Here is a 21446-nt window from a genome sequence, read left to right on the forward strand (position 1 = left end):
GGACTCGAGGAAATGCACTTTCAAACTCATCAGGCAACCTAAAGCTTGAAATGCTTTCAGCATTCGTCCGACAATCTTTTTGTAGTGAGGATCTTTGTTATTGCCTAAAAATTTCTGTACGGCTTCTTTAAATGCAGTCCACCCTTCTTTTTGAGAATCCGTCATGGTATTGACAAATTCTTGATCAACTATAAGCCTTCTAATGTCTGGTCCGACAAACACACCTTACTTCAATTTTGCCTCCGACAGGCCTGGAAACTTGGTGACCAAGTATTTGAAGCATTCTCCATCTCTTGGAAGTGATTTTACGAATTGCTTCATCAATCCCACTTTTATGTGGAGAGGTGGTAGAAGAACTTTATGGGAAAGTACCAAAGTTTCTCGGAGAACATTTTTTTCACCGACTGTTAGCACCCTCGGCTGCCAACTGTTCTTGGTCCTGTAACGAACCACCCGACAGCACCTCTATCAGTCCCCTGATAGAGCCTCTTCAGTGTGCGGAGTCTAAGTTCCAGAGCACTTGTTCACCAGGGCCCCTGATGGTGGGGATGGACTTGGAGCGCTCGGGGACCAGGTCGCAGCTACCGGATATCTCTATCAGTGGTAGAGGAGTCTGCCGGAGGCTCCTGCAGGGTGAGAGTCTGATGTGAGGGGACCCGGGGATCCCTGAGGGACGGATGGATGGAGGAATGAGCAAGGGCAGAGTCAAACAAGCCGTGTCGGTAGCCGGGGGTCGGTGCGGTACAAAACAGTAGGCAAAGAATGGTCGGGTCACACGCAGGGTCAATAACAGGAGATCAAATCTAAAGGGGAACATCCAGGAGCAGAGTCAGGCAAGCCAAGGGGTCAGAACAGGAGAAGGCAGCTAGGTCAGATAATCCGGATCAAAGTACTCACAACACAGGTAACAGGATATGCAGAAAGACCATTCGGCAACAAGTGTCTGTGCAGGGCTGGTTTAAGTAGCCCGCCCTGCACCTGACAGGTGCAGCCTAGGTCCTAGTGCCTGCCCAGTATTGTCATAGACGACAGGTGCGCCTGGGTCCTAGTGCCCTGCTGCCTGCATGTCTTGACAGACACCTACGCATGTGTAGACCCATGCGTCACGATGGTCCCTGACAGGTCCAGTGATTTTTTTGGTCTCGACTGTCCCATAGACACAGAAAACAATGGTATTTGGTATCCCACCCACTGGATTCTTCAGGAAAGATTAACCCCTTCTACCATTAGAAGCACAGACTTAGGGCTGAGGCTTACACATACAGCATGCAGCTGAGTATCCCAGTAGTCAGACATGTCACTCAGAGCAGCACTTGTATTCACCCCCTTTGCAGGGGGGGAGAGGCAGTGATTGTTTACCTGCAAATAACAACAAAGGGCCATAAGAGAACTAGGGAAATGAGGAAATAGAATTTTTTTCCCTAAAACTTGTTTAGTTTATGTATATATTGCTGAACATCAGATTTACAGTGCTATATTTTTTTTTACATAACTCGGACAACCCCTTTAAGTTTTTTTGGGCATTTTATATCTTAAATGCACTTATGTGAATTAATTAATAGTAATTTGGACTTTAAATTTGGTTAAAAACCCATAATATAAAAAAAAAACAAAAATTAAAAACATTTGATAAATTTGAAGACAATTTTGCATTTTGTGGCAAATCATGACGTCTAGGAGTTTTTTCAATATTTTATTTGTTTTCAGCGCACCAAAATACATGGAAATTAGATGAAAATAATCAAACAGCTTTTTAGTCCCAGAGCTGTGTAATTGAAGTCCCCCATATTATTAAGTGCAATAAATACACTAGTTTGAAAAACAGGGTATTTAAAATCCAATAAACATGCCTCAAGCTCAATGCAGTAGTGCTGCATCACAGGGTTTTAAGCATCCAGGATGCAGTAGTGTGGTTATTCTTATTTAAGAACTTTCTTATCTAAAACATGGTTTTAGATTTCAATGGAGTGATGAAGGATTAAATTCCTTACCCATTATTAGTTTTTTGTGTGTGCATGTTCCAGTAGGGAAATTCCCCTTCACTTTCTGGTACAGTCATTTGCGTTGGTTTGGTATTCCCAAATTTCTCTTCTGTTTCTATTCTGTGAAAACTCTAAATTTTGTTTTTTGTTCTAACTTTCAGTCCCAATATCATTGGTCATCTGGACCCAAGTAAAGGATGAATTTCCCTGGTGGGAAGGGAAGTGGAACACAGACCTCAATAAAATTGTGACAGGGGTTCACTCCTTCCCTGGTCTATCCAAAACTACAACAACATTTTTGCCTGTACATATACTTTATGATTTATCATTCCAGACCTCTGTCAGAGTGGTATCTGCATGGGCGCCTCATCTGCATTGCTGGTTTTTCATTCAGACCACTTCATGCACACCTCAATTTGAGTGTACGTCACTTGTAACAGTGGCTCCAGCTGTGATTTGAAAGTAGAGCCAGAATAGAAAGATTTGTGGCATTCTGTAGTTGGTGCATGTGTGGTAGCGCTGGACTACTAGAAGTGAGATATTGGTGCTTTTGGGTTTTACCAAGAGTGAGTCTTCCTTCTAAGGGACTAGATAAAAATAGAATAATTAATAACTATTTTATTTTCTTTACACTTTGCTTTTCATGTATTTAATTTCCCTTTCTTTTTTATCGTTCTTTTTTTCTGTTTCCTTTTCATTTTTTAATTTTCTTTTTTTCAGTTTTCTACTATTTTTTGTATCCAAGAAATATACAAGCGATATTCATTTTTATAGCAGAAAAATCCGGAGCTGCAAAGCGTCTGCACTTTTCATTCTCTGTACATGTAGAAATTCAAAGAACAACTCTTTTAAAGGTTTAAAAGCAGATAAAAGAATAAAGCAAAATGTGTAAAAGCAATGTTACTTTTATTACCCTTATGTTACTCTTTATGCAATGTAAAGTCAGCACCAAGCTGATCAGTTCTATCCTGGAGTCTTAGGGACTTTGCGTGACTTCTACTGTTGGCTGACTCTTGACATCAGCTTGGACGAAGTAAGGAACTGGATGTTGTGTCAGAGGTGGTGAGGTGGTGGCTGAGGCTGAAACCAGATCTATAGCTCCATTGTGTAACAGGAACACCTATAATGAAGATGACACCAAGTTACTGAGCTAATGTCCTAAAAAAGTGAGAGACAATACTGAACTACTGTATAACTTAGCCTTCAATGATGGTGTATTACTTCCTTCCATGACTATAAAAACCTCCACTCTTCTGTAGGACCGTGTGCCCATTCAGGTCAGGTATCAATGTTGGATGAAAAGTCCTGGCTCATAATCAGTGTTACATCTCATCCCCAAAGTTTTTATTAGGGTTTAGCTCAGGCCTCTGTCCAGGCCAGTTGAGTTCTTCCTCACTAAACAAGTGAAACCATGTCTTTGTGGAGCTGGCTTTGTACACCAGACATGTAATCCCGGAACAGAAAAGACCTTTCCCCCAAGCTTTTCTCATAAGTTTGGAAGCTTACTATTGTCTAAAATAGCCTTTTAGAGATGATTCACAGATGTACGGTGCGAATTGAAGCTTTGATTTCACAGCTAATTAATACAGTAGTTATTCACCGGTTCATGTCAGGTTTATATCAGGTTCAGGACAGGATTAGCTCTCAGGATTATCCCGTTCATACAGACGCGGTTTAGAAATGGTTCCCATAGAAGTCAATAGTCTGTAATCCACACCTGAACTGGATCGCACTGCTCAGAAATCGTACATGACACTTTTTGAACCACACTGAAATCACACTGCCAGTGCACCGGACATATGTGAACAGGCACCATAGAAAGCAATGTTTTTTCACATGTCATGTGGATTGTATGTGGTACAAACCTCATCCAATTGCATATATCTAAACAGGCACTTATCAGTCTTTATTACCCCAAAGGAACCCTTAAAATTTAGGTCTCAGGGAATCCATGCAAAAATCAATTAAACGAACCAATGGCTCTTAGATTGGTGGTCAGTGAGAAGAATGATTCCCTTACAGTGGTGGTCACAATGCCATCTTTACTGACTCCTTAAAGGATCATTGGTATAATGCTGCTGGTTCTTATGTTGCCCTGGACACAAAACTAGCTAGGCACCATCAGATATGAGGTCAATCAGCGATAGTTCAAGGAACCCCTAACAACCTCTGGAGGAACCCTAGAGTTCTACAAAACCCTGATTGGGAATTGCTGGTCAGTGAGAAGAGTGATTCCCTTACAGTGGTGGTCACAATGCCATCTTTACTGACTCCTTAAAGGATCATTGGTATAATGCTGCTGGTTCTTATGTGGCCCTGGACACAAAACTATCTAGGCACCATCAGATGTGAGGTCAATCAGCGATCATTCAAGGAACCCCTAACAACCTCTGGAGGAACCCTAGAGTTCTACAAAACCCTGATTGGGAATTGCTGGTCTAAATGTCTTCCTGTACTGCAGCAATAGCAGGAAGACGGTGTACACATATATTTGGGCCAATAGTTGTTGTGAGGGTCAGGTATGAACAATCTTTTGACTATATAAAGTATGTCTTTTGTAAACTCATGAAAATATATGCCAAAGCTTATGAGATCCTATTTACTTCTAATCTGTGTTTTTGTCAGGGTAGGATTAGACTCCCTCAAGAGTTGGTTCTGGCCAGCTCAGTGGATTGCTTCAAAAAAGGCCTGGATTATTTCTTAGATACACAGAATATAACTGGATACTAACATTTATAGGTAAAGTTGATCCAGGGAATATCCGATTGCCTCTCGGGGGATCAGGAAGGAATTGTTTTTCCCAGCAGTTGCAATTTGGACCATGCTTTGCTGGGGTTTTTTTTGCATTCCTCTGGATCAACTGTGGATATAGGATTATAACTTTTTTTTTTCTGTGGTTGAACTGGATGGCCTTATATCTTTTTTCAGCCAGACTAACTATGTAACTATAATGACAGGATACATTTTTGACATTGCCTATTTCAAAGAATTATATAATGGTTTTGCATAGGACTAAAAACTTTATTCTTTAGTAAAAACAATATGAAATATTATATATGAGTGTTTTGACTTCTCATTTCCTTCTGCAGATGGGCCTCTTGCCTCCTTTTCACATTTTCTAGACTAGTCTTACCTGAGTTGCTGAAACAGCCGATTGTTTATAGAGCTCAATAGCTCCGACAACAATTATTAAGAGTAGCGACTCCCCCCCCTCCCTTTCTTCTCTGTTTATAAGATTTCATATAAAGCTTCAATCAGATAAAGTATCTGAGAGCAAGCAAATTCAGCTGTGCTGTCTTCTTGGTCAATTTTGTGTTATAAGATCAAATGATAATTTTATATAAATAGTATAAAATATGAATTAAACATTACGTTGAAAACATATGAATGGAAAAAAAAGATATTTGATCCAAATCTAAATATTGTTTCCCGTGCAAAGAGGAACACCCCTACATCTGTGAGCCTAAGTAATGAATTAGGTAAAGAAGCAAAGTACACCATCCATGGCAACCAACCAGAATCCATTTTAATTTGCCTTCAATAAAATACATTGTAGTTGGTTATTGTAGTTTTCTTAACTGCATGCTTTATTCCTGTTTGATTGTTGGCACTTTTTTCTGTAGAAAAAAAATGGAGCTTCATTACAGATTGAGTGCAAAGGGAGCTAAGAGTAGCTAACAGCATGCACAAGATGTAGCTCATTATTTTGTCTTAACAAGCCCCGTGTTCTTTGGTGAAAGCAGCATGACTTTAGACCCTCATACCTGTTGAACATCTGGAACATCACTTAGAGAGAGACATCCAAAAACTCCAAGAGATATGGACACACAGAGGATTAGCAGGTTGTTGACCAGAACCAGAGCATGCACAACAATGACACCAGTCTGTCAAATAAATGGAGTCAGATAAGAGAAAATCAATAAACAAGGGACTACATGACCTTAAACAATCACAGTGTACATTTTTATGGCTTCGGTATTGTGATTTGGTATATAGTTTCATTACCTCTTTTGGAAGAAAAGAGACAGGAGGCGCCCGTCTGAGTGTAGTAATAACACTGTATTTAATAGCAAAGGATTAAAAACACTCACAAAGGAAGTAATAAAACAAGCTCATATGTGTATAGGACCGTTCCTCAAAACATCCTGCAGGTGCCACCGGTGGTTAGTGCAATAGCAGCTGGGCTGATGGACATGGTGAGAGACACTGTAGTGGTCAATCCTACAGAGTGGTGGTGTTGTAGAGCCAATCCAGCGGCGTTTGTGCAAGAAGGAGCCTAGTAACCAGCCTGAAACACACCGGCCAATAGAAGGTGCTAGAGGCACCGAGCGCGTATCCTGAATTTCCCATGTCTGTGCTCTTCCTCCCCACTGACCCTTTGCCTCTTCCTGTGATGTCACATCCTGCCAAAGTGTTCTAGGCTGGTTGCTAAGCTCCTTCCTGCACGTTGGCGTGGTGACATTTAGGGCAACGGATTTGGACATACTAACCTGGAGCCTGGAAACTTTATCAAAATTATCCAAAAGTTTGAGAATTTTGGGCATTGAGATGAGGAATGAGGTCACAAAAAGAAGATCATCCGCAAACAGGGTGCATTTTTGGTTTTGAGGGCCACAATTGACTCTATGAATATCTGGATGATTTCTGATTGGCCAGGGTTATTATCACACTAGCAAAGATTAACAATGAGAGGGAACAACCTTGTTTGGTCCCTTTGTGTATGTGAATGGGCATGGAATGAAGGGCATGTAAAATTCCCTTGGAAGCTGGGACCATTTCTCGAGAACAGAATAGATATGACCATGCTTTCTGGAGGTCAGTTGACAACAAGAAGCCTTCCTGAGGGGCCCCACCATCCCATCGCGACCGCAGAAGAGATATAACATCAGTCGCCCTCCATATCTGATCTGCTTCCTGTATGTCCATAATGAAACTCATCTGATCTTCATACACATACAATCCTTTTACTGCTTGCCCTTCAGAGGATTTACTTCCCTTCCTGACCAGGCCATTTTTTGCGTTACGGCGCTGCATTAATTTAACTGACAATTGCGCAGTCATGCCATGCTGCACCCAAATGAAATTTACGTCCTTTTTTTCCCACAAATAGATATTTCTTTTGGTGGTATTTGATTGCCTGTGCGTTTTTTGTTTTTTGTTGTGCTATAAAAAAAAGACCGACAATTTTGAGAAAAAAAAATATATTTTTGACTTTTTGCTATTAAACATGGCCGGTAAAAAAAATGTAAAAAATGAAATTTCGTCATAAATTTAGACCAAAATGTATTCTGCTACATGCCTTTGCTAAAACAAAGAACGTATAAATTAATCAGTTTACGTGAAAGTTATAGCTTTTACAAATGGCGGTATATATACTGGAATTTTTGTGGCGATCAGTGACTTATAGCGGGATTGCGGCGGACATTCTGACACTGGGGAGAACGGACTTGGTGTAACTGACATCCCCAGTGACACCAATACAGTGATTAGTGCTAATAAAAAGCACTGACACTGTACAAATGACACTGGGCAGCTGCGTGCAGAGTACTATTGTTTACCGACAGTTCTTTCTCTCCGTAGGTAATGCCCCAAGATCACCAGGTGTCGGCGAGTAATCACTGCCCAGGACCTGGTGATTGACAGCCGAGGCTGTGAATATCGGCACCGGTAGGGCATGCATGCGTCCCCTACCCGGAGATACAAAATCACGTATATATACGTTAAAGGATGACATGCTATTTGCAAGAATTTTGGTCAAAATTTTTAAGTCATTATTGGTGAAAGAAATTGGTCTATAATTGCTATATATATATTTATATTTCACTAGGGTCTTTACCCTGCTTAGAAATAACTGAAATGTATCCTATGTTAGAAGCTGTGTCCAAGGGATCACCATTGTAGAAAGAGTTAAAGAAACATGTTAGCTAGGGAGAGAGTATTGTCACAAAAGATTTGTAATAACAATGCAAAAATCCATCCTGCCCTGGGGTGGAACCCTTCTCTAGGTGTTTAATGACATCCAAAACCTCCAATTCGTAAATAGGGTCTTCTACTCTGAAGCGATGCTGTTCAGCTGGTTTGGGAATGGAATTATGGAAGATTTCCAAATTAGGCTGAGGGTTTTGACTAATGGAGTCTGAGAGAGAGAGAATTTTGGGAAAGGAGAAGGAACATCAGTCGGGAGTCAACCTGACCACCAGCATAGAACCAATCCTATCCTTTTGATACAAGCGCGCCCCAGTCAACCGCAGGTTTTTTCTGCTTCTGTGGTCAAAACCAAATTCAGTGCTAATTGTGTAGAGTCTAGCTTAGCATGGGACTCAGTTGTAGGATTCTTTTATGACATTTACTCAGGAGATGAAAGTCCTTTTCCAGTTTATTCAAGTCGGCTCGACGTTCTTGTTTAGGCTAGTTGGATGATTTTCCTCCTAATAACCACTTTATATGAAGCCCACAACATCACAGGGGAACCTTCACCAATGTCATTTGTACAGAAAAATTCTTTCATCTGCTGATTGTGATTAGCATCGGACCAGCCAAAAACAACACAATAGGCAGGGTATGCATGTGATGAGCATACCTGGAAACTTTTAGAAGTTGCTGATCCTGAGATTAGTGGGCTAATAACAATGCCATGACAAAATGGAGGGTATAGATTAAGTGTGTTTAATGCTTTGCAGCAAGTTGCAGAATTGAATAGCAGTGCACATAGTGTGTTGTGGCAAAATATAAGACTAACAGTGCTGTAGTATGATAGTGGGAGGCTGGCAGGGGACTAATACGTAGTAATATGGTTCCCTAAACAAGCAGCTAGATAATATGCAGGAAAAACCACAGGCAAATTTTATAACACATGGGAACAAACCAGCAATCCCGACAATACATGACTGTTGGACTTGCAGAATATCGAGGCTAATACTTACCCCTAATCCATAAAAACCACCACCCTTCAAACCTTCCCTACCTAAATGACCACGCAACTCTCTTTTTGGTGTAAAACCGGCCATAGTATCCATTTATTTAACATAACTCAAACATAACACTTCTTACAGTACACTCAAAAATTAACTGACAGTAATGACGCAAACTGGGTCCAAGGTCTTCAAAGGCACCATTACTCACATCACAAACTCGACTGTATCTGACACCCAATGAAAAGGCCCCCAGCCGCTACTACACCGCCTCGGGGACAATACTACAGTTACGTAGTCCCAGATACAGCCAATGAACTCCCACATTACCAACATGACCTTATAATTGGGAAGGAATACCCATACCTACAATGGGCCCAACCCATAATCCACCAAATTGTCACTCCAACACCGACTTTAAAGACCCATCGACCCCTGCAATCTGCCATGACGAAACAAACAGACAAACACCTTGGGACACAAAAAGCCATTCTGAACAGGGAACAAACGCAAGGAACCCACACAAACCAAACAACAGGACAAACACAAAGAACAAACCAAACCAAAACAGCAAAACCAACAGGACAAACACAAAGAACAAACCAGAACCAAAACAGCAAAACAAAATACTAAACAGCTCCAGGAAGGGAAGGCGGGAGAAACCACCCCGGTGGCACGAGCTCCGACAAGACCCAATCCCCCTGCTAATCCTGGCAAGACCACCCCTCAATGTTGCGACCACCCCCTTACCTCCTGCATAAACTCCCACCCAGAATACACACTCCGCCTCGTCTGCACGCCCCAGTCATGCTGGCCCTCCCTTTTAGCTTCGCTCAGTCCAGGCCTTGACTTGAACAAAAAATTGGCCATTGTACCTTCACACAATCAAATCAACATATATTTAATATCCCCTATTAATAGTGTGAAACAAAAATAGTGACCAAATCTGTGGCAAATAAACACGTTAAATGTCAGTCAAAAGCATAAAAAACAAGTGCATGTGTATCTAATATACATATACAGTAAATCACATGTGAATCTCACTTATATAAACCAAATGTATGTGAATGAGCCCAATAAACATGCATCACATACAGTATATTCGACCATTAATACTCACTGGAGGGATAGGCTAGAGCTGGAGGAATAGGGAGGCATTATAATCAGCCCACTGATCGCTCCTGCAGCAGACCTTTCTTACCTACTGCCTCTGCTGACTAAGGACAATAACACCAAGATCTATGATCTCAGTCATCTAATTCAAAGCCGGTGATTACAGCTCTCAGAGATCTGGCTCCCCCTTCCACTACATGAAAACACTGTGCCCAGGGCAACTGTCCCTCCTGCCCACCCTTGCCTGGGCCCTGACTGGCAATGCAATGTGCAATATGGATAATCCCTGCCACAGCTAAAATGTCTATGGTGTAGATGTTATAATCAGCAAAGCCATTATTTAGAAACAATCATATCCTTGCATATCATCCTATTATATAAAGCTCTATCAGTATCCATAAAATAATATCCATAAGAACCATTGATAAAATCTGTGCCATAATCAAAGCTATTCCAAGCAACTCTGGGTTCTAACCACAATGGGTGAATGAGTAAAGGCAGCAGATACTTATTTATCAGTCCTTTATAGGATATAAATGTGATTGGCAGCTGCATTGATCTGACCGGATATATTGGTCTGCCCAATAGTCTTTTCAGCTTTGGTTGCCCCATAAAATGGGGTTAAATTAATACTTCACTTTTTTAGAGTTGAATTTATCCTGAAAAATATTGTCAAAAAGTGGAGGTAACACAATCCTTTAATAATTATTGACAGTCTTCCTAATGCATTTTAGAGCATTATATAAATTTACTTTAAAAGAACTCTCTATATAGAGAGTGAAGGAAGATCTGGCGCTCAGAGGCATAAATACTGCAATGGAAAGGGGACATGGCAGAGCAAATGTGTCACATATATACAAAATGTATGGTATGCTTCTGCTCAGGCTTACATAATTAATGCACATGATAAACACATATACCATATAGTGTACATAAAAGGTGAATAAAGTCTATGAAAAAGTCTCTGGGGTAAGCGTGATTAGTGGCTTACTAATTAATGCCTTCTGATTAGTGCCTTCATTGTGGTCAGCAAGGCTCGGCAGAACTTAAAGGAACATAAGCTAAACATACATCTCCCATATACATGTCTCTGTTATTTATTATTTTTTAGAAATCTGATTCCTTTATTTTATTTAAATCCATTTTAGTATACTATGGAATATAATTGAATTACTTTTAATATATATTTGATAATCCGAGCATATATTGTTTATGATATTTTATTAAGTATTGTCTTTTTATGCATAACTTTTTTCATGCAAATTGCTTTCAATTTGACATTGTTCTGTTCATTTAAATTCTGTTGAGTCTTGCTGTCCCACGATGAAGGCATTTCCTATTTAAAGCGGAGTTCCACTCACTCTGTAAAAAAATAAAAGTCAGCAGCTACAAAAACTGTAACTGCTGACTTTTAAAAAACAGCCACTCACCTGTCCCACGATCCCGCGTTGCCCCCGCTGCAGCCCATTTCACCGGCTGTCCTGTATTCCAGGCATTGGCATCTTCAGTATGGGCATCCGACTGTGACAGGTTGCAGCTTCACAGCCGGGTACTCACTGCGCATGCGAGTAGCGCTGCGCTTCCTGAATGGCCCTGTCATCTTCTGGGACCTGTTACGTGTCCCAGAAGACTACGGGGAGGGAGGGGGGAGGACAACTTCCGCTTCTGATCGTCTAGGCGATTGCAGCGGAAGTGGGAGCTGGTACCTGTCAATTTCGGGTACCCGCTCCCCCCCCCCTCCCCAAAGATGCCAATCCTTAATGAGGAGCGGGGGACCAATCTTTAAAGCAGAACTTCCCCTTTTGGGTGGAACTTCGCTTTAAGTAGTCTCCACCTTTAGCCAGATTAGGCCTGCAGAAGGAGCTAGAGGCTCAGATCGCGTAGCCTGTTTTCTGTGTCTCTGGCATCTCCTACATCTGGCCCTCTGATACTTCCGCTGCCAACACTTCCGCAGGTGCGTTCCACGCTGGTAGACCGGCTTCTTCCGGGAACAGACGCCGTTGATCGGCTGCATTATACCTCTGCACCCATAAGAAGATCCTCTCCGCTGTACCAACAGCTCCACCATCTAGCTGTCATCCTGGCATAACCGGCGGTACCCTGCAGAATGGACTAGAGTGGTCTCACATACTAACACAGATGAGCTTATTTTAATTTTTGTTCCTGTGAGTGTTTTTATTCCTACGAATTAAATATAACAGTAACATACTGCACTTAGTTTGGCGCCTCCTGTTCCTTTTCTCTCCTAATCTCTATATAGAAAGCCTTTCAACCACTGTGGATAATACATAGCTTGTGAAAGCGCATTCATATAAGGAATCACATACTTTTTGTGTAAACTTAAAATGCATGCAATAATGTATATTGTAAATGCACATTGGGACAAGGGTGGGGCTGCGCTATTCCTATATAAGGTGTATATAAACTACATAACACTAATAAACAAACAGAAAATAATAAATGGATCAATGAAAAAGAAAAAAAAATGAGTCCGTGATCATAAATATATCAACATACATGTAGAAATAAAAGCACCCAACTGAAAAATGGTAAAAAAAAAAAAAGGAACCAGAGGTGCAGCGCTACTCCTATTTATATAGTGTGAACAAATGCAAGAACTGTGAGAAAATGCACTTGTGAATGAACAAGTGAATGGTGTTAACGCTCCGCAAACGCCTCGCAACCGTGTCGCAACTGCACCATAGACTTGATTGGGAGGCTTCAAATCTTCCTGACTCGGCCAGAGGCGTCCGTTTTGCCACGCGCGACACTAATGCATCCCTGTGAACAGCACTGTATGTTGCCATGTGCAGAATTTTCAGAGGCGTTTGAGAAGCGTCTGACGCCTGCTGACAGAGCTAGTGTGAACGTAGCCTAAAACACACAAGTATCTATGTTTCTGAGTAAACTATGAGTCTGCTTCCACAATATTTCTTCTTTGTGTTTGCTTCTCAAAGACAGAGAGTTTTTTAAATGATTACAAAGATATGCTTACCATAAGTGGGCAGTAGTATGAGCTTTGTTCTCTGCACCTCGGACGATATGACAATGCTACTAGATCCAGGCAGGCGAGAATAATGCCAACACCACTCATGACAGCACTTACAATATTCAATGCAAGAGAACCTTTTACCTACAAAAAGAAAAAAAAGTAAATTAAGACGTTGGGCTTTAGATGTTTTATTATTGATTTAGGGTCATGTGGTGATTATTGGGTAACTCTTTATTTCTTTTAACTTATCCAGCAAAGGTGTGTCTGTTGGTACCCATGAGAAGATCAATATAGATTTATTCAGAAAAAGGACGGCTACCAATGGAGAAAATTCTTTAAATAACATGCCTAGGCAGTGCCCCAAACTTCCTGTGAAAGGGGTTCATCTCTGCAATGTACAGAATGTGCTGCAGCAGCACTGATATTTACAAAGGAAATCCATATCAGACCCTTTGGATCTGGTGCAGATTTTAAAGGGGACCATGCAAAAAAATACAAAAAACAAAGAAAAAAATGTGAGGTCACACTAAAAAACTATACCAGATTCATAATCCAGGACAGTTGGCAGGTATGATGTAATGCTAATTATCATGGGGCCCCCATGCACCTGGGATGCCCATGCATTAGGACAGCCCTGCCTTTAACCCCATTCATGCAGGTGCCTCCCAGCCCTTCAATAATTTCAGAAGCCGGGAGGCGGGACGGGCGGGGTTTAGGAATCATGTGACCGTTGTCACGGCGGTCACATGATCGGGAAAGGTCCCGATCGGAAGAGAAGACAGGGACCTTTCCGTGAGTACCGGACATGTGTGCTGGGAGCACGCAGGGCACATGCTCTCAGCACATATTTTTTTTTATAATTCAACGCAAATGTGCGGCCGCTCAGCGTCTAGGCCCAGGCTCCGGGAGGCCGCACATTTGTGTGCAGCCGGCGTGAAGAGGTTAAGATATTAAAAAATATGGCATCAGCAATAGCATTCTACTGTGAGCCCAGGCCAATGTGGTGGTACCCTCCAGGAGTTGTGTTTGTAACAGCCTGGACTCACAGGAAGTGGGTTGAAAAAGAATGGCCATCATTCAACCAGGAAAAAGACTGAAAGTGGACCAGAATTTCTGCAGGGAGTATTGCAAGGAGTGCTGATTTTTTAAAAAAATTAGATTCCTAGAAAATTTGCTTAAAAAAAATAATAATAATCTGGGATTGAGCTTTAAAGGGAAAATTTTAACAATGTTTGTTGAAAATGTACATACCCGGCAAATGGTGGCTTTAGAATGCACTGAAAGGGTTAGTATTCCTGTAATGATATACTACAAAATAAATAAATATATACAGGTAATAATAATAATCATCATAATAAAAATAATACAAAATGTGTAAAATCAGTTGAACAAAACTGAAGTGGTACTTACAACCACTGCGGCCCAAAAGAGGTTCCCACTTATCATAGAAAGTTTGTAAATGGAGAAGAAAATCATGCCAATTCCCATGGCCACATTAAATGTGGCTGCACAAAATAGCACCACCTACAAAAAAAAAAAAAAAAAGACAATTTATGTTTTAGGCCACTTAATATAGTATATCAAGCTAATACAGGCCATACATGGTTCGAATTCCGAACGATTTTTCGCCCAAAAATCGAAACCGTCATTTGCTCGTTAATCCGATGGTGCTATCAATGATTTTGAAAATCGGCCGACCAAGTCATAAAGTTCACCCCATATAACAGGCAAACCTTCTGTTCCTTCCAGGTCACGCCTCATATTCCTCATATTCTTTTCGGAAAAACGATCGTACGAATTGACCATTATTGAGTCGAAAATCGGTCGTTTTTCACAAATTTTCAAACATGCCCGATCACCAAAAAGGGGAGGAACCACAAAAATCGTCTGGTGCCATTGACTCACTAACAGAGCGAAAATCAGCCGATTATTCTTAGGTCCGATTTTCAGACGAAAAATCAGTCAAGTTTCGACCCATGTATGGCCGGCATAAATGTTACTTTTGTTTAATGTCCTACCTATATTTGTTGTATGTACTGTATTTACTTATATTTTACCCTCTTTTATGACACCCCTTTTGCTGTTTTCTTTTAGTTCCCTATTGAACATATTTCTGATTGTGAAATTATCCCATTCATAATGAATATGCTCCTTTAGCTTTAAAAGCAAACATTTTTAGCTAATTTTCCCTAGGAAAAAAATTGCTCAATAAAATTAGAGGTTGATTTTGATGAAGTTTCAGTGAGCGTGATTGCAATGTGTCTTGGGTTCCTGGTCTGGTGCACGACAATGCCCGGCTTCATGTGGGGAGAGTATGCAGGCAGACCTAAATCCAATAGAACACCTCTGGGATATCATGTTTTGTTCATCTGACGCCGCCAGTTTGCATCTCAGACTGTCCAGGAGCTCAGTGATGTCCTGGTCCAAATCTGGGAGGAAAAATGCCCCAGGATACCATTCGTCGTCACATTAGGGGCATGCCCTGACATTGTCAGGCATGCATACAAGCACGTGGGGGCCATACAAACTAATGAGTACCATTTTGAGTTTCTGCAATTAAATTTCAGCAAAATGGACTAGCCTGCTGCATCATTTTTTCACTTTGATTTTCAGGGTGTCTTTGAATTCAGTCCTTTGTAGGTTGATAATTTTCCATCAAACAATGGGGCATCCTTACATTCCTGACATATTACCTAGTCCATATCAGTATAGATATTCAGCATGAGATTTTTCCCCATTGAGATCTGATGTGTTTTCAAAGTGTTTATTTAATTTTTTGAGCAGTGTATTTGTAAATAGCTGTGCTGTTTATCACAGAATTATTTATCTATAGTGCTTCCTGTCTCTGGGTTGCTACTCTGGAAATCCCAGAAATAGGAGGACAGAGAGAAAGTCTGTCCATTGAGTAGCTGCTAATAAATACAGACCATAAGCAGAAATTATTAGGCAAGTGTTCCTATGTTAATAGTTTACTAGTTTTGCCCATAGCTTCTATTTGTGTGTGTATATGTGTATATTGGGCTTTTTGTCAGTAGGAACATGGGGGAACACAGTTATGGCACCTCCAGTACTGGATGTATGTAGTAGTAAGGGGTTCTGGGGTGTGCTGGAGGGTCTATTGATGCTTGCTGTTAGGGGATCTATTGTTTCTGGAGAGGATTTATTTTTGAGTGGGGGGGGGGTTATTGTTGCTAGTTGTGGATCTGTTGTTGCTGGGGGAGAGTATTTTGTTTCTGGGGGTCATTTGTTGCTGGGAGGGATCTACTGTTAAAGGAGAGGGTCTATTATTGCTGGCTGCTTGAGGGTTTAGAGATCTGTTGTTGCTGTTGGGGGTCTATTGTTGCTGGGGATCTTATGTTGCAGGGGGGTATATTGTTGCTGGCTGCAAGGGTTTCTATTTTACTGCATTTCTTGATATCATAAACAAATCCCAAATTACTTAGCACTACAATATGATACTTAGTTCTGTATTTTCTAAAAGGGGCAGTACTGGGAGGTGGGTAGGAGGTGGAACCAAAGAACTGTGCTCATAGGTGGGTAAGGGGTGGAGATGTGACAAAAGTATATATGTCTCCATGTTGTTACAGTATCTTAAATGCACTATACAAAATAAGTAAGTCTGTGATAGTTTTAGCTCACGGCTTAATAACCAGCATGGGCTAGTGCCAGGTTAGGCATCCAGTGGTCCATTAGTAATTAGAGGTCCAGTTACATGACAGATTAGCAGCTGCTAGGGACAAAGACACAGAGCAGATAGGCTGACTCTGAATTCCAATGCCACGCCACAGTTTCTGCTGGTGAGAAGCTGCATTCCAGGCTTGTTGGAACATGGCTGAAGGTTTTCCTCAACATTATTGACCTTGTCTTCAGGTTTTAAACACCAAGATGGGTGCCACATCGTAATCCTCCTAAGTGACCCCTGCCATTGAACTTTGTTGGAACATTCAATCATAATGTGTTTCTGTATGAGCCTAATTTAACCCCATATCCCCTCTCAAGCTTAAGAGCGTGCCCAAACCTTATTTTTGTCATCCGGGGTTCAGGAGGTCTGTGGTGAGGATTCCCGATTACGTCAGTGGTTCCTAGCACACACCACTTCTGTCATATATAGAAGTGGTGGAAATATTGCTTCTATATATGATTTTCAGCTCTTATTTAACAGGGGGCTGAACAAGAAAAGGTTCAATCCAAACCTAGTGATTTTTAATTATATGTTATGTCTGATGATATACGCCATATGTCTTTTGTGTAAATAAATTATATACTTTTGTATTTTTGGGTTGTTTTGTCAACAAGTTCCAGGGTACTGTATATTAAAGTCTTACTAAGTTTTGGATTAAATGTATATAATTTGAAGATGACAGTGCTCTAGGGAACAGAATAAATAATAATATCCCTGTTACCTAATACACTCATTTGTCTGGATTCAACAAGCTATTACACCCTCTCAGCCAATGATACCACATATCATTTTAACAAGTCCATCTAAAGCCTTTAGTTTTCTCCTCTCGGAGTAATAAACAGGAATTTTCAAGGTGAGATGGAACATCAAATGTCATATAATCAGGGCTTTTTTGCTCAGAGAATAGGTGCAGGTACCCCCCCCCTTTCTAAGTCACCCCTTGTCTACACCTGCTACCCACCTATGAGCACCGTGTCTTGGTTCCACCATCTACCCAACTCCCAGTACCGCCCCTTGTAGAGAGTACAGAACCAAACATTTTGTGGTGCTAAGTAATTTGTATTGAATTTGTTAATGTTGGCAAGAAAAGCAGTCAAATAGATCACCTGCAGAAATAGACAATAGATACCCCCCCAGCAACAACTGACCCCTACAACAAATAGACCCCACCAGCTTCAGTAGACCCTCCAGCAGCCAGCAACTGTAGACCCCTACTGCAGCAGTAGATCCATCTTGGCAACAATTAAGCCCCCAGCAACACAATCCCCCCCCCCCCCCCAGTAACAATAGATCCCCACTCCAACAAGATTAGACCACCCCCACAACAAAAGATACTCTCAGTGATAATAAACCCCCCCAGCAGCCATCAACAATAGACCCCCTAGTGCTGGAGCTGCGTTCTCCCTCATTCCTTCTGAATAAAAGCCCTGCATATAATTATTCTTTTTTTAATAACCATCGCAGCAGGGAAACTGGATTTCTCCTGCTCCTTTTTAGGCAATGCTGGAGGGGGTGGGGGAGATGGAGTAAAAGTTTTATACAATGTCACTAAGCTTCTGCAGATAAAGCAATGTGCTGTTACTCTGAAGGGCTGGGCGAAGCTAGGTGTGCTTTCACTGGTGAGAAGAGAACTGTTACCCTATCAAAAGGAAATTGGTAGTCTTACTGCAATAGTCAGTCGTTATTACATTCAGTATGTGATTTTATAGTTTTCCCTTAGTATACTTAAAGCCATATTGTAGTTTGAGGAATGTGGGCCATTGTCAGATAAAATGTTACATTACAATTATTTATTCACCCTAATACACCTTATTTAACTGCAAACAACAAAGTAGAGTAGAGAATAATTTAAGTCTCTTAAGAACTTACGCTAAGTGCAAAAGGCTTCCCTTTCAGAAAGGTCTGATGAAAAGTAGTTGGAATTGGAACTTGTAGCAAAGGAACATTGACAATCCATTGTGGAAGAGCAGCAGACATGTTCATCACAAGGGGAGCTTGAGGAATGTTATACACATTGGACACTGGCTGGGCAATCTCCACGGGAGTTGGATTTGAAGTACTCAGAACGGGTTCTTGAACAGAAACATTGGTTGGTACTGCCTCATAACTGAATGTAGTGTCAGAAGCATGTGGAGTCATAATGAATAGAATATTTCTTGACAGCTCTGCAAATTTATAAATACTGGAGTCAGCATACCAATCCAAATTCTACCAGCAGCTATGAAATGCAATGGTTCATCCTAAGCAATTCATCTAAATTAAGAAACCTCTAAACTGATAAACATCTAAATTGATAAACCTGTGTATACAAAATATTGGTAGCAAGGAACTAAATTGTTCACTTAAATAGTATACAAATTGAAATTTGAACAGTCATTAAGGGTCAGCTTGACATCAGTAAGATTGTCCAAGCACAGAGTAAAAATTTCAACAGTTATCAAGCAGACTTGCATACTTGGTTGTCGACCATTTGCAACATATATCCAGTGTTAGGACAAGGTCATCAAGTGCCCAAGGTGACAATGTCAAACTGCCCCCCTTTTCTCTGTTATGTGAATCTCACTCCTAGCTGTCACAATGCTTGTATCAGCATCCGACCACCTGGTCTACCAGCCAGGTTTTACATGGACCCTCATGTTCATAATGATGTTATGGGACCTTCCTACTGGGTGTTGAGCTGATTGTGAATAGTGCTGAAATGAAAGGCAGGGCATGCATGTGAAGAGGAGGGCACAGCTTGCCACTTGGCACTCCTTCTCCCACATGGAATCAACCTGTACCTCATGTCCCCCCATCTTTGGTCTTAGAATGAAGTTTGCACCACCCATGAAAAAAACCCTTAAGTGAAAAGTGTCTCCGTATATTAAAAAGAATAAATATACTAACAAGATCATCAATTCCAGCATTTCCTCTTGTAGTGTACTTCTCATTGTGCTCCACAATTTTTTTTTCCATTATTAGGAGCTGGCTGTTTTTCTTCTAGATTTTTGCAGACAGCCCCCTGATGTTGCAGCATGAGATCTCAGTCTCTTATCATTCTTTCTCTTATCTTAGAGAGATACCAGGCAAATTTTCTATTTGTAAATCTCTTGCCTTCTAGGATATGTGACTTGAGTTTTCCAGGTGGCTACAGGAGGAGGCTAACAAGTCCCATTTGCCCAGGCGACTAATCTGTGCAAATCTTGTACTTGTTATTGTCTGACTCCCACCCCATCCAATGGGACATAAAAATCTTTCCAATGGGACATAGAAAACCCTGCACTCACCGTTTTACTGTGGATCCTGTTAATTGCTGTGCAACTGGAAATGTCTTCCTTATACAACTACTGTTCTCTGATGTTTCTGTTGCCTTTGTTTTATTGCTCTGCCCAGTTATATATTACCTGACCTCTTTTGTAGGATATTGAGCTGGCAGCTGGTTTAATTGGGAAATAAAATTATGTTGGGCAAAGGCGTTTTTCTACTGCGGATGTGACTCTCCTCTTGGAGAATGTTATCATCCTTGGCACTGCTGTGGATTTAAAGGAAGACTCTGATTAAAAAATATAAAACTAAATTTTCAGACTATAGCCTCTAGCTACCTTCAAAATGTTTCCTACCTTGTACGACAGAAGTTGGTTCTCTTAGCATATCTTGAAGAGTATAACAACTCACTGTCACAAAATAATTCTTTCTCTGTACGGTTACTGCTCTACCTCATAACTCATGCACCTACCCAACAATTGAAACAAGAGACTATCAAAACTCTGAATTTATTATAGATAACTAACCAGGAGAGGAGAAAAAGTTAAACTTGAGACTGCCAGATCTTTGATCATGTAATCCTTACAATAGGAAAGGAGCAAAGACTGATGATATTGCTCCAACTTGCATTTTGCCTATTCAACAGCCAGTGCAAGTATTCCTACGGTTAGCCTGAGCCTACATTTCAGCTGCTGCAGAAGATGTAATGGGAATTTAATATGTAAAGAAAAAAATGGTGGATAATTATAGCTGAATTCACCAAGAAAGTGTCAAATGTAAAACAAAAACAAAAATAAAAAACTGTTTTTGACAAGTCCTTTATTAAAAAAAAGTCCCCTGAAGCAGATCCAAAGTCAATCATGATGAACGCTGACCCGCACAAACACAAAACGCCACTTGCTGAACTTAATCTGTCCCACCCAGTAATGTCACCCCACCCCCATGGCTACCTGTCATTCGACAAATGCCCTTTCCTGTGGAGAGATGCTCATTCAATGGAAGGTAGGTATGAAGGGGGGTTACCCGATGATGTCACCGGGTGACCTTACCTTCATGTCTGCCTGTTATTCGAGTGTGTTGTGTCATGTTCGGGGGTTTTTTAGTGTGGGTCGGTGTTCATCGTGATTGGATCTACTTTGGGGGATGTTTATTTTAAATTTTTTTTAACCACTTGCCGACCACGCTATAGCCAAAAGACAGCTACAGCACAGTCAGCTAGTTCTGGGAGGGCATCCATGGATGTCCTTTCAGAACCCCGCCTCTGCACACCCCCTGAGGCATGCATTGGGCAACCTCTGTAACCTTATGAAGTATGCTTAGTATCCCAAGTATATAAATACAAATAAAACCCCCTAGTGCAAAATAATGACAATCAAATACAGTGTACTCTTCACTTATTAACAAACTTCCCCAAAACGCATATAAACTTAAACCCCAAAAAGTGCGATAATCTTATGAAGTATGCTTAGTATCCCAAGTAATAAGTGCTCTGAACAAAAACAAAAACCACACAAGTCCCAAAA

At 40.9% G+C, this 21446-nt stretch overlaps 1 protein-coding gene across 1 annotated transcript; it reads right to left on the reverse strand.

Annotated features, from left to right (window-relative positions):
* Positions 1–2871: 2871 nt before the first annotated feature.
* On the reverse strand, positions 2872–18840 carry LOC149441587 (membrane-spanning 4-domains subfamily A member 4A-like). Its single transcript, XM_089657147.1, has 6 exons — positions 18550–18840; positions 14409–14522; positions 14250–14306; positions 13002–13139; positions 5747–5866; positions 2872–3102 (listed from the first exon to the last, which is right to left on the reverse strand). The coding sequence occupies exons 1-6, from the start codon at positions 18817–18819 to the stop codon at positions 2959–2961; spliced, it is 843 nt and encodes a 280-aa protein (XP_089513273.1). The 5' UTR covers positions 18820–18840; the 3' UTR covers positions 2872–2958.
* Between the last annotated feature and the right edge of the window lie 2606 nt (positions 18841–21446).

The sequence above is a fragment of the Staurois parvus genome, unplaced genomic scaffold (genome assembly GCF_062004578.1).
Source record: "Staurois parvus isolate SC_StPar_1 unplaced genomic scaffold, SC_StPar_1.0 ptg000970l, whole genome shotgun sequence".
Lineage (NCBI taxonomy): Eukaryota > Metazoa > Chordata > Amphibia > Anura > Ranidae > Staurois > Staurois parvus.